The sequence below is a fragment of the Rhamphochromis longiceps genome, linkage group LG7 (assembly GCF_057381845.1).
Source record: "Rhamphochromis longiceps isolate RC_006_pf linkage group LG7, R_longiceps_female_GT1.1, whole genome shotgun sequence".
In the NCBI taxonomy this organism is placed as follows: Eukaryota; Metazoa; Chordata; class Actinopteri; order Cichliformes; family Cichlidae; genus Rhamphochromis; species Rhamphochromis longiceps.
In genome coordinates this window covers 40034197-40048245 of record NC_140563.1, presented here as the reverse complement: position 1 = coordinate 40048245, position 14049 = coordinate 40034197, and the positions used below count along the sequence as shown (strand labels likewise).

The window sequence follows — 14049 nt, the reverse complement described above, 5'->3', positions numbered from 1 at the left end:
CGTACAACAAAATGTGAAAGTATTAATTTATACTAATTCTTTACTTGTAGCAGCTTTTTAAGAATATTATTATAAAAATTTCTGAAACAGGAGAGCACACAGCCTCAAATATTAAATTGTTGAGGCGCTCATAAGATATTTATATGTATGAATATATATGAGGTAGCAGAAGTAGTATAATTCTACCATCTAATCTTTCTGTAGCAGGTGTTCATTTATGATGAATAGTTTAGATAGAAGATAGAAAAAGAGGAAGAAACTAAGAAAGCACAAATTAAATAACTGCTATTGTTCTCTCCAACTTTGCTCTGTAACAGACCCCCTCGTTCATGCTCCTCCAGCCTTTCATGATTCAGAATTGTGCTTTAGATAGAGAGAAGCTCAAATTAGCAAGGTTACCCTTTAATGAGGATTTAGGAGCGATTACAAGCCAATAAGACACATTAAATATCTGCGTGAGGTCAGAGCTTTGTTGATTAACACGAATAAATCAACAATTACTCCAGCAGATACTGACATTTCTGGATTTCCTTAACCACTTTTTAATCCTGCCTAATCTACACCCACTGAAACTGTAAGGCACCTCTTGTGCTGCCAGTGTTCTGCAATTGGAAACTGAAAGCCATATCAGACTGGTTTGGATGCAGAAAATCAAATGACACTGCTGTTTTTGTTTTTCCAGTATTCTGTTGTTCACTACATATTTGTTTCTCACGCTCACTAGTGAGCTTGCTGTTCTCTGTGGGGAATAGCTATGTTATTGTTTTTCGACAATTAGAAGCCATAATGAAATGCAGTTAAAGAACACGACAGATTGACAGACGGAGAACGGAAGCAGCGGCAGTTCGAGTGCAGAAGATTGGCTCCATCAGCGCGGCTTCAGAAGTTAAATTGAATTTTATTAATAAGGTTAATACTGCCGTGTTGTTTCATTAAGAATTTGCTTTTGTTCTCAACTGAACAAAGCTGACAGGATTAGTAAATGCTTTCTGAAGATGTGTTTTGTATTGGGCTTTGTGCTGTTAAAAATACAGTTAAAGAGCTTTACCCAGACTGAGAAATTAGCTAAAAACCAGCTAAGAAAATTAACAAAAAGTGAAGACTGTGCAAAAGTCTTGAGCCAACCCTCATTTTGCTTCAAAGGAACCAGACGTGTTCATGAGCAATAGTTCTTCAAGCTTTTTGATGTTTTTTCAAACAGCTTTGGACATTGGCTGCTTTTTCGCCCTTTTTTAGTCTAAAAAGAGTATTTCCTTTTTCTTGGTTAAGCTAGGTCAAGTTAAGTGGCTTAGCTTGAATCATTTAAGGCAACTAACTTGAGGGATTGACCTGTTTAGTCTACACAGAACAGAGTATTTAGCGAAGAAGCTATTTTAAATGATATCTTTAGGCACTTTTGTTGCTAACAGCCTATCACAAAAATAAATAATTTGTTGGTGGCATAAGCAATATTTAAATAATAACAAAAAATAACAATTTGTTGCGGAGGGCAAAAGTGACAGACATAAAAAAACCCTCTACAGTAGGGCTGCGCGATTTTGCATAAAATGAGAATCACGATTTTTTGGCTTAGAATTGAGATCACGATTCTCTCACGATTTTCTTTTCCAGTATAAATATTTATTGTACTTATTAACTGCACATCAACTTCGTAACAGTTGAGACTGAACATAAAAACAATAAATAAACATAAAAACAAATGTCTCACGTTTTGTTGTTGCCGCAAAATGTTGTACTGCTTGAAATTCTGTCTCCACTGTTGCTCGACACTGCGTGTATAGAGCAGGTAGTGCAACAATAGAAAAATAGTTGCGGGACGGCACTGTGTAGCGTTTGTCTAGGGTGTTGATCATTTTCCTAAATCCCTCGTTTTGCACAGTGTTGATGGGAGCCATATCTTTGGTCAGGTGATAAGTGATAGGCTCCGTAATTTCTTTGAGTTCGACGTGTATAGGGAAGCGCTGTATAAGGTTCCCGTTATTGGTGTTTGGGTGGTTGACCGGGACGGATTTTCTCCTGTCACTTTCTCGTCATCCCTGACGTGCTCTCCGTTGCTTTTTCCCTGCTAATTTTAGCATCACACGGCACAGCTTCTGTATCACGTAGGGGACTTCTTATGAAAATGACCACAACTTTGCGGTGACTCGATTGGGGTGAATATAAAGTGATGGCAACTCTTCTTTTCTCACTCAGAAACATTTGGAATCTAAAGACCAGATGCTTATTGACCTCAAGTGACATACAGCTGCATAGTAGAGGGGATCAGTTTTTCTCCATGGTGTTTGAGGCCTTAGGAGATTTTTAGATATGGAAAACTGCACCTGCACACAAGACAATTCTTACTGTTTCTCTTGCAGTCATTTAGGCCAAACAGCTTTCTTAGGTGCCTTCTGTTGATTGACAAAAATAGACAGGAAGCACAGCTGGCTGGTAAAAGACCCAAGGGCTGACCTTGGCAACAACACAGGGATTGAATTTCCTAAGAGATCTGGGAATTGTGGGGATCCCTCGGAAGGAGCTGGCGAACCACAATCTTTGTGTGCAGTGTTTTTTTTCTGTGTTTTTTTTTGACAAGTAGAACTCTAATTTAGTTTCTGCAATGTAACAAAGCAATCTCTTATCTGCTTTTAAATTATTTATTATCTTTTGTAAATGCAAAAAAAATAGTAATAGTTAACATGGTTCTCATCAATAGCCGATCTTGCTGAGGACTCCTGATAAAATAGATGAAGTAGATGCATTTCTGTCATTATCAGATGATGGCAGCTGACACTTGATGTTTCTGTCTTTGCAGAGTGACCCTGCAGTGAATCCTGAGAACGTTAGTCTCCCGACAGGAGACAAGATGGCGTCTAACAACACCCTGCGCAGCTACTCCATCATCCCATGTTTCATCTTTGTAGAGGTGAGGGAGTGTGCGTGCATGCATTGTCTTTGCGTGATAATCTGGGCTTCTGCATAAAGTGGTAAATTCATGCATATGACCCTTGTTTGGCAAATGAACATGATGGAAATATGGTTTTGAGTGTTAATTTACCATAAGTGAACAACCAGAGTGTAAAGTGTTGAAATGAGTGTGGAGCTGAATGCATGCGTGTTTGTAATTGGGCAAGTGTGTGTGTGTGTGTGTGTGTGTGTGTGTAAGAGTTGTGCAGCTCCTGAATTTTTAATTACTGTGTTAGCTGAAGGTCCTTAATCAGAGAGATGTCTCAGGACACTTTGTGTTATTCTCCTCCATCTCTCTTTGTGTTTTACTCGTTCTCCCTCTCACACAGAGACACACATCTCAGACGAAATATCCTACATCACAGTCTCAGATCAGTTTATACACTCATGTTCTTTCTGCCTTTATCTCATGCTTTCTTCTTGCCCAACCTTTTTGTCTCGCTCATTTTTCCTGACACTCATCCATAATGGGACTGTTACCTTCTGTTAATTAGTGTTACTGCCTGCTAGTGTGATCCTGGGGGTGTCCTCCAAGATAAGTGAAATGTGACTCTCGCATGCATGTGTAGTGAGTTTAAGACTACACTGATAGGATGTGCAATAGGAAATGTCACTGAACACTTTATTTCCACCCACAGCCAGAGTGAAAACCATTCTGAGAATCAGAACTGCTGCACATGCTCTCAGCATCTGCAATGGTGATGAAACAGACATCACGTGGTTTCTCTTTGAACATGTGCCTCCTCAAGAAAAGTGCAGTAAGTGACAAAAAACCAAACAAAACAAAAACCAATTAATCCAACATACTTTATTTTACATCTGAAAGAGAGAAATGGAGCCATTCCTCAGGTCCAGGGTGTACCCTGCCTCTCAGCTCTCATCCAAAATACGTCTATGCTTCAGTCCAAACAGTACATTGTTTGCAATATAGCACTTCACTAGCACTTCTTCTGATAATTTCCTTTATAATATTATGTGGTTTCATAACCGTCACTTATGAGATTGTGTTGTCTAATTTCACTCCAGTATTATTTGAAAAGCCTAGAGCTAAAAATACTAGATGGAAAACAAATAAAAGAAAACAACAACAGGAGACAGTGGCCATGGATGTGCCGTGATTGTATGTTTTTACCTCATAGATCACATGTAGTCAGTTACTATGTCACTTTCACTCCCACTGAGCCAAACTGTTTATTTTATGCGAGAAAATTGCTATAAACAGTAACTATAAACAACAAAACAACATCAAAAATACTGCAGCTGTAAAACATCATCTTGGTACACATTATTTTTAGATGTGAGATGTGGCTCATCATTAAAAAAAGCTCTTTTAGACAGTTCCTTCTGTTTGACGATGTGTCACCATTGTACAGTTATTTGCTCATTTAGAGTTTTGAAGTGTCAGTGCTTGAACGCTGTGTGGAATGATGAGATGGCCTCTTTAAAAAAAAACAACAACCAAAAAAAACATTAGGAGATATAACGAGGGGCGGGTTTAATGTAACCACTGATTAAGCTGGTGACACATTAAACATCTAGGTGGTAAGTACTGATAAGTCAGTGTTTTAAATGTAAGTACAGCAATATGTTGGAAATATTATCCATCAGACTGGATTTTATATTCAATAAGTCTAACAGTGGGTTTGATACATTACCTGAGCATTTTGGGTAATATACAATAGGCCTAGCGACCATCTGGCAACCACCAGGGAATACATGTTTTTCCCTATCTGGTTTCGGGTGGATGCTAGAAGCTGCTGGCAGCTGCTGTGAAATAGATTGCTAAAGCCCCAGACATGTAGGACTAAAGTCAGCTGGTGTCTCCTTGGTAACTACCGGTGACTAGGCAAAAATATGCTGAGTGATTACTGGAGGTTGGTGACAGTCCCCAGTTTGTTCGCTAGCATGTTGCTATGACCAAGTAGCAGATTGTTGCATATAGTTTGCACCGAAGATTCAGACTTTTTTGTTTGTTTTCCAAAGTTTCACCTATCGAAATATGTCGGCTGCAGCACCGAAGAACCCCCCCCCCCCCCCCCCCTTTTTTTTAAAGGCAAACGTTTCTGGTTTGCGTCACACTTTTTTCCAAGTATCACTACAGCTACAGCAAGTGTTTGCTGACAAGCTGATAACTTCCATGCAAACTATAGTACTCTGTGACCAACCAACGGACTCACAAGGAGGTTTTTGGTGCAGCGCCCTCTTTGCAACTGATTTCACCTGCCAACAGCAACTTCCAGCAACCATTAGCTGATCAGAGGGGAGTGTAGATTTTCCTTAGAGACCGTAGGATGCTTCAGGGTTACCCACCGGCCTCTAGGCCAGTTCTTATTGATGGACATGTGTCATCCACCAATGCCAGTGGCAAATGGACGTTAACTTTTTACTGGCTAAATTTTCAATGCTAGTGTGATGATGAACAAAGTGACTTTTAAAAAACTTCATCTGTAAGTAATGACGACGTCTTCGTGTACGTGTTCTTTGCACAATATTGGCCAATTTTTGTTGTAATTTATTTTTCCGGAATATCAAAATGAATTTTCCCTGAATCGAAGTATTAATAAATGCTATCATGTGACCTATTTTGAACTTTTTTCATTTGCTCAGTGGTCAGATTTTGCTTCCAAATGCATTTGCTCCCCATTTCTCATACAATACTACACCGCCAACTTTAGCTTGGTCCCAACAGTTCTTATTACATATTGGGGGGCTCTATCAGCGTTCGGCTATCTGACATATTTATTCCGAAGAGAATCTCAACTTGGCCTCTCACGCTTCGATATTGACCTTTTTTATTATATGTCTCTCTCAAAGCAGTCGGCTTTATAGAACTGCAAGGCTAAAGCGATGAGGTGCAGCTATATATTGAGTCTTTAAATGGTATTTCAAATGTAGTTGTAGTCATCAGTTAGAGCTTCTATAAGGGCATATTTTGCATTTTTCAAACTGGGCTTTACTACATTCTTATTCATCATCTTGTCTCTATGTGTCAGTGCCCAATAAATGGGAAGATTTTGCTTTCAGATTCATCATTTGGTTTATTGGCTTTTGCATCACAATCTAAGCTTAAAAAGTCATTGGCAGAGTGCTCCTAAGAGAGACACTGTAATACCCTGATGAGTAGCAAGCTTCTTCTCTAATTTTCATTACCCTGTTTTCACTTACTCCCCCTTTTTTCTTCAGCGACACTTGTCAAAGGCATGCTATCTATCTCCCTGTTTCATTCTGCTCATCCTCGATTTCTCTTTCTCCCCCTCTTTGATGTCTTCGTCACATCCTCGCAGCCTCATTTCTCTCCTGCCCCTCCTTCCTCGGCTGTACTTGCTTCCTCCCTCAATCTCTTCTCTCTTCTCTTCCTATTTCGCGTGGTGCCATAGGAGCTCTTTCTCCCCTTCACCCAGTTTCCCATCATTTAAATCACTACATCTTGGTTTGTCTCGCTCCTTTTTCCTGCTCCTTTTGTTTCTTCTCTCCCTCCTTTCCTTCTCTTACTCACCCTGCCTGTCACGAACACAGCAAGGCAGAGGAACACTGCCGTCACGTGATCAAGACGGAGGGGCCTGATTGGAGCAGCTGGGCCATGTAGTTCACTGCCAGAGGCAGTCTGACAGGGAGGATGTTTATTTGTGGTGATTTGTTTATTTATTCGTGTAACTTGTTGCCTTTATTTCATCTGTTACTTGACGTCAGGATGTTCATTTGTTGCTGCCATTTGTCTCTCTGAGTGTGCGGAGGAAAAATGGGAGATGAAAGGGGTTGCAAAAAAAAGAAAAAGATGGGGCATGAGGGAGGAGGAAATGGATAAGATGAAACAAGCAAAAAAGGGGGAAGGAAGTAGAAGGAAAAAGTGAAAAGTTATGAGAAATTAATTAAAGGCTGAGCTGTGGAGACAAGCTGGGAAGAGCGAAGAGAGGACCGATATATCCTGTACCTGCATGGGATTATGTAATGTATAGAGCTGTGGGCTCTCATTAATCTAGCTACAGCTATCTAGCTTTTTCAGGTTTTGCATGGTTGAAGAAAAAGCTGGATGCACTTACTGTTAGCAGCCTGCTAAAGCAGCACAGGTTGCCAGACTATTTGGAAGTAAACCAATCTCTTGAGAAAATGTCTTTCTTTTATCTTCTTTGTTTTCCTTATCTCCTAGAAGCTTTAATTAAAGCTTCTAGTTAGGTATACACAATTTAGACAGCAAACTTCCCAACGTGCAGTCATTACTGCAGGGAGCGGCTTTGTTATTTAGCTCAGAAGAAGTCAGATATTGTGTGAACTGAATTCCAGTGTTTGACGTAATTTGTACTGGAAAATGAAGCTAATGTGAATATGTGTGTGCTGTTATGTCTCACGAGCAGTGAAGGCAAACAGCTGTCTGTCTGAAATGTTCATTAAAATAAGTGGCTCTAATGGTTTTAGGTTTAGAGTATGAATATTATTAGTTGCTTCTAAAAACTGTTAAACTAACAAAACAACTGAAAATGGCCCAGGTGTACTCAATGTGCCCGAGGTGATATTTTTTTTTGTACAAAAACAGCTGAAATGCACTTCATACTCTAAACCCAGTTCAGCTGTAAAGTTGCTGTAAAATGAAGAGTGAATTCTAATGAGTTTAAAAAGCATTATGTGGTTTGACCGTCTTTATTCTCTAACACAGCCTGGACTCTCTTAGGCTAGCTTTCTTCTTGAAGGACCTTCAAAGCTGTTCTTTGGATGTCCGCTGCCTCTTTGTTCCGTTCTCTGTCAAGCTCATTGCACAATGCTTCAATTTTTAGTTTTAACATTCTTAATAACATCTTGAAAAGTTCCTGAGCACCACTGGCTGAAATTAGACCTAATCATCGCACTATATGACCTGATGCCTTTGATTTTAAGTCTAATTCTTATATATTTCGTCATACCTCAGTCTTTTTCTCCTCTTTTGCTTTCTTAAGAATAGCTTCTTGACAGCAACCCTTCAACTGAGACCATTTATGGTGAGGCTTTAGTAAACAGTAGATGAATCAACTGAAGAACCACAAGCATTTCTGTCTGTGAAGGTTCTCAGTCATCCAGGTCATCATAGTTTAAGGAGCTTGCAAAGAAAACCGTCTGGACTTCTTTAAGTTGCTTGAAGACGTTTCACCTCTCATCCGAGAAGCTTCTTCAGTTCTAAGGGTCAAATGGTGGGGAGTCCCAGATTTAAACCCAGTGGGAGTTTCCCCCCAAAGAGGGACAAAGGACCCCCTGATGATCCTCTACCTAATTACATGAGCCAAGGTGTGAAAGCGGGTGTGGGTCCTAATCAGCTAGGGTTTCGGGTGAGCTCATGGTGAAACCTGGCCCCACCTTATCATTAGATTTCCTGAGGTCAGATGGCCCAGGGTGTAAATGGGTGTTAAGGCGTCTGGGAAGGGATCTCAAAACTGGATTATAGATGGCAGACAGTTGGTGTCGTAAACCACCGCCTCTGTTCAAAGATGGTCGCTCACAGTGGACATAGATGGCTTCTTTCACTCCTCTTTTAAACCATCTGTCCTCTCTTTCCAAAATGTGAACATTGGCATCCTCGAAAGAGTGTCCTTTATCCTTAAGATGCAGATGGACTGCTAAGTCTTGTCCTGTGGAGGTGGCTCTTCTATGTTGTGCCATGCGCTTGTGAAGTGGCTGTTTGGTCTCTCTGATATAGAGGTCTGGGCATTCCTCGCTACACTGTACAGCATACACCACATTGTTCAGTTTGTGTTTAGGTCCACTGTGCGTAACCATCTTTGAACAGAGGCGGGGGTTTACGACACCAACTGTCTGCCATCTATAATCCAGTTTTGAGATCCCTTCCCAGACGCCTTAATGCTCATTTACATCCTGGGCCATCTGATCTCAGGAAGTCACATGATAGGGTGGGGCCAGGTTTCACAATGAGCTCACCTGAAACCCTGGCTGATTGTGACCCACACCTGCTTTCACACCTTGGCTCATGTAATTAGGTAGAGGATCATCAGGGGGTCCTTTGTCCCTCTTTGGGGGGAAACTCCCACTGGGTTTAAATCTGGGACTCTCCACCAAATGGACCCTTAGAACTGAAGAAGCTTCTCGGATGAGAGGTGAAACGTCTTCAAACAACTCAAAGAAGTCCAGACACTTTTCTTTCCAAGCTCCTTAGACCAGAAGCATTTCTATTTCTTGGATTTTTTTTGCCTGAAGGATATGACTTTTTAAACATTTTTAATCCATTGTATATAATTTTTGGCCTGTCAATTCTTTTTTCCTCTGCTTGTCCAATTTCCTCAGATTCTTTGAAGACACACGGCATATTTAAGTATGATATGCAAAGTTTTCAGCTAATAGCACTTTGGGAATCCCCTTGTTGGTGCAAAAATACAATTTCATGCCTGTCAAATTGTGTTATCTTTAGCATTTTTCACAGAGTCAACTAAAGAAAGAAATGGTGTGTTTTTGCGACAGACTGCTAGTGCCTAAAGATACAATTTAAAATTCCTTCTTTGCTAAGTTCTCACTGTAGTGCAGATAAAACACTGGTTCATCCATTGAGTCAGGTGGCTTGGAATGATTCATAAAATTCAGGAAAATTCATAGGTTAGTATTAAGTGGGTTAATACACAAAAACACTTCTCTGAAAATGGTTGTGTATAAGGTCTGAAGTGAAAAAATCTGACTCCTTTGAAGAAAAATAGAAAGAAGTGAGAGTTGGATCAAGACTTTAGCGCAGTACTGTTTGCTGAAATTGAGCAGGAGCAATTGTTACACCCCCTGCACAAAGATTTAATCATATGTCTTGAAACTCCACGTGGCAAAGACACTCTGCCTAACACATGAATGGACCTGAATCAAAATTTGACTCTGTTATGACTGATCTTTTTTTTAGTTTTTAAAGTTATATAACGCAGACGTTTGGCAGAGCGTTTCTCAGCCAATGAGGTTAATTAGTAACATGATGAGGTATAAAACAGGTGCCCCAGAGAGGCTAAGGCTTTCAGTTAAGATGGGGATGAAATGTGAGAAATAGATCAAACACTTATGGACTGTTGGGAAATAAGTTAATGAAACACAGTCGTAAACATGCTGCTGACTCAACTTTTTTGAAAGGTGTTGCTGACCAAAGTACAGTAGATGAACCTGCATTTTTCCAAAAATCACCGATATGTCTTTGCACTATTAAGAATTAAATAAAGGCATAAAACCATTTGAAAATAACTGCATGCCCATTTTCATTTATACTTTAAGTAGCCAACTTGGAAGCCTGTTTGTAGAAAAAACAAAACAACCAGAAAACAGTAGCTGTCTTCTATGTAACTTACAGACAAGTCTGACAACAGAAGTGTAATATCACGGTCTAAAGCCTGGCAAGTCGGGCTTAGATGCCCATTTCTGTCAGTCTTTTTTTCCAGTCTACTAACACAACATGACAGTGAAATGAAAATCTAGGACTTTGTGTTGGATTTATATAACATTTTCCTGGTTGTTTTCATGATGTGAGGGAGAAGATGAGCAGTGGTACTGACAGTAAAAAGATTTTGGAGTGAAGGGAGAGCAGATAAAAAAAATCCTTTGGGAGGAAAGATTTAATTAATTTTGGATGGCTATTATGATCAAACTGACTTTGTAGGATGTAATTAAAAATACATAACAAAGAGAGACTGAATCAAAACGGTAAAGTGAAGGTGATGGCTCTGTTTGTGTTTATCACAATGCCCTGTCCCTTTCACATTAGATGTAGATACTAGACTCATATGAAAATATCGATTAAAGAGGTTATGATGTTTATAAAGCAGATTTACATATTTTATGGGCAAGTTATTTCGACCAAGAGCCAAACGCTTTGAGAAACACCACATTAAGAATAGAGCTTCACCAAAAAACATAAATAAAAAGCCTTCCCTGACACCTCAGTGCTAAAATAGGTGAATTTTACACTCCAGTGGAGAAGGATAATAGAAAGCTGCCGTTAACTTTGTATAACCATTTTATTACAGCCAGACTTCTGTCAGTGTCTCCTCCACATAGCTAATGCAGTATGACGCTGGCTCTGGAGTGAATATAATGCAGCCACAAGTTAATGCTTTATGCAGAGAGATGGACTTTTGACCAGGTGGGAAAGTGTCACAGAAAAACCAGCTTATGAAAGTCACAAAAGTGGAGAGCGGCCTCCAGGAACTAGACTGCACCACAATTTTCTTTTCAGGTGAGTGAGATTTGGTACACTTAAACATCAAAAGGTAATTATAGGTGTGACTCACAACCGTGCAGGCTCTACTATACAGGGAGTGCAGAATTATTAGGCAAATGAGTATTTTGTCCACATCATCCTCTTCATGCATGTTGTCTTACTCCAAGCTGTATAGGCTCGAAAGCCTACTACCAATTAAGCATATTAGGTGATGTGCATCTCTGTAATGAGAAGGGGTGTGGTCTAATGACATCAACACCCTATATCAGGTGTGCATAATTATTAGGCAACGTCCTTTCCTTTGGCAAAATGGGTCAAAAGAAGGACTTGACAGGCTCAGAAAAGTCAAAAATAGTGAGATATCTTGCAGAGGGATGCAGCAGTCTCAAAATTGCAAAGCTTCTGAAGCGTGATCATCGAACAATCAAGCGTTTCATTCAAAATAGTCAACAGGGTCGCAAGAAGCGTGTGGAAAAACCAAGGCGCAAAATAACTGCCCATGAACTGAGAAAAGTCAAGCGTGCAGCTGCCAAGATGCCACTTGCCACCAGTTTGGCCATATTTCAGAGCTGCAACATCACTGGAGTGCCCAAAAGCACAAGGTGTGCAATACTCAGAGACATGGCCATGGTAAGAAAGGCTGAAAGACGACCACCACTGAACAAGACACACAAGCTGAAACGTCAAGACTGGGCCAAGAAATATCTCAAGACTGGTTTTTCTAAGGTTTTATGGACTGATGAAATGAGAGTGAGTCTTGATGGGCCAGATGGATGGGCCCGTGGCTGGATTGGTAAAGGGCAGAGAGCTCCAGTCCGACTCAGACGCCAGCAAGGTGGAGGTGGAGTACTGGTTTGGGCTGGTATCATCAAAGATGAGCTTGTTGGGCCTTTTCGGGTTGAGGATGGAGTCAAGCTCAACTCCCAGTCCTACTGCCTGTCACAGGCTGGGTCTCCGACCCAGCACTCGGAGTTCTCTTTGTATTTTTCTCATTTTTTGATATGTTATTAGTTTTTGTGTTATTTCCTATTTTGCCTTTAGTTTGGGCAGTTATTGGTTATTGTTCTTGGGTTTTTTATGTTTGGGGTTTTGTATTCATTCATCACGTATTAGGTCTGTCTTATTGTGTTGTCATGTTTAGTTTTCAGTGTTTCCTGTTTTATTTTGACAGTGTCGTGTGTTCTTTGGTCATTGTATTTAGTTTCATTCTCTCTTGGTCCTGTCATTAGGGTTATGTTTGTCAGCTGTTTCCCCCCATGTGTCGCCATTTCCCCTGATCACCTCATGTCTGTATTTAAGCCTTTTGTTTTCTGCTTGCCTTTATCGGTTCGTCTGTTTATTTGACCTCAGTCTTAGTTACGGTTTTCGTCTGTTATGTATTATTAGTCTTAGTCATGGTCTTTGCTTGTTATTTTCCACCACAGTCATAGCTTAGGTTTTGGTCTCAGTACCGTTTAGTATTTTGTTTTTTAGTGTCTTGTCAGTTTACTTTGGTTTCCTGGTTTACTCCTGCCGTCATCTAATAAAGGATCACTTTTCTGTTCAAACTTACACTACTCGTCATCATCTGCTTTTGGGTCCTGTTTCCATTCACATCGGCGCACCCCGCCGTGACACTGCCAGTTTCTGGAAGACACCTTCTTCAAGCAGTGGTACAGGAAGAAGTCTGCATCATTCAAGAAAAACATGATTTTCATGCAGGACAATGCTCCATCACACGCGTCCAAGTACTCCACAGCGTGGCTGGCAAGAAAGGGTATAAAAGAAGAAAAACTAATGACATGGCCTCCTTGTTCACCTGATCTGAACCCCATTGAGAACCTGTGGTCCATCATCAAATGTGAGAGTTACAAGGAGGGAAAACAGTACACCTCTCTGAACAGTGTCTGGGAGGCTGTGGTTGCTGCTGCACGCAATGTTGATGGTGAACAGATCAAAACACTGACAGAATCCATGGATGGCAGGCTTTTGAGTGTCCTTGCAAAGAAAGGTGGCTATATTGGTCGCTGATTTGTTTTTGTTTTGTTTTTGAATGTCAGAAATGTATATTTGTGAATGTGGAGATGTTATATTGGTTTCACTGGTAAAAATAAATAATTGAAATGGGTATATATTTGTTTTTTGTTAAGTTGCCTAATAATTATGCACAGTAATAGTCACCTGCACACACAGATATCCCCCTAAAATAGCTAAAACTAAAAACTACTTCCAAAAACATTCAGCTTTGATATTAATGAGTTTTTTGGGTTCATTGAGAACATGGTTGTTGTTCAATAATAAAATTATTCCTCAAAAATACAACTTGCCTAACAATTCTGCACTCCCTGTAGATTGCTGAGAGAGTGGAGTCAGACTGAAGAAGCTGAAATTACATGTTTCTTTTGGACAGTTTTAAAGATTTGAAACAACGTGATGACTCTTGACGTTTGTAATGGCTTATTGATTGTTTATGACCCTCTATGATTTATAGTTTGGAGCGATAGAAGAATAATGTGGGGTAAAGAGGAAATAGGTGTGCTTTGTAAAGATGTAAAATGCTGCTTAATTATTTGTTCCAACAACTGTAATTCTTTTTTTTTTTTTTATGGCGAGCAAATACAAATGTGGTTGTGACTAAGCTTCAGGCAAACTTAAGCCTGTTTTAAATAAATGCAAATAAGTAGAAGGTCACACTGAATGAAATCATGGTAACAGTAATAAATAAATAGCATCCCTCCAATTAATCTGTCCAAGCCCGTTTATATGCAGTGTCCCGTATACCTGAGATTCTTCGGTACGTGATCCCACAGGGTATTACATGGCATTTCTGCGAGCTGAGGAATTTACATATTTTCAGAGGAGACCTGAATAATGTTTTAGCCGATTACCCTGCTGGAGCTTGTTTGCTGAACATCATAAAATCATGAAATGGATCCAGTATCTGTGTCTGTAATTTGGATGCT

General features: G+C 40.0%; 1 protein-coding gene across 4 annotated transcripts in view; it reads left to right on the top strand.

Annotated features, from left to right (window-relative positions):
• plppr1 (phospholipid phosphatase related 1) overlaps positions 1-14049 on the top strand; it is a 64746-nt gene that overhangs the window by 19454 nt on the left and 31243 nt on the right. For all 4 annotated transcript variants that reach the window (XM_085413626.1, XM_085413625.1, XM_085413627.1 and 1 more), the window contains exon 2: positions 2795-2905. In XM_085413626.1, the coding sequence (XP_085269752.1) occupies positions 2846-2905 (60 nt within the window). In that variant the 5' untranslated portion in view covers positions 2795-2845. The remainder of the gene's footprint in view (positions 1-2794; positions 2906-14049) is intronic.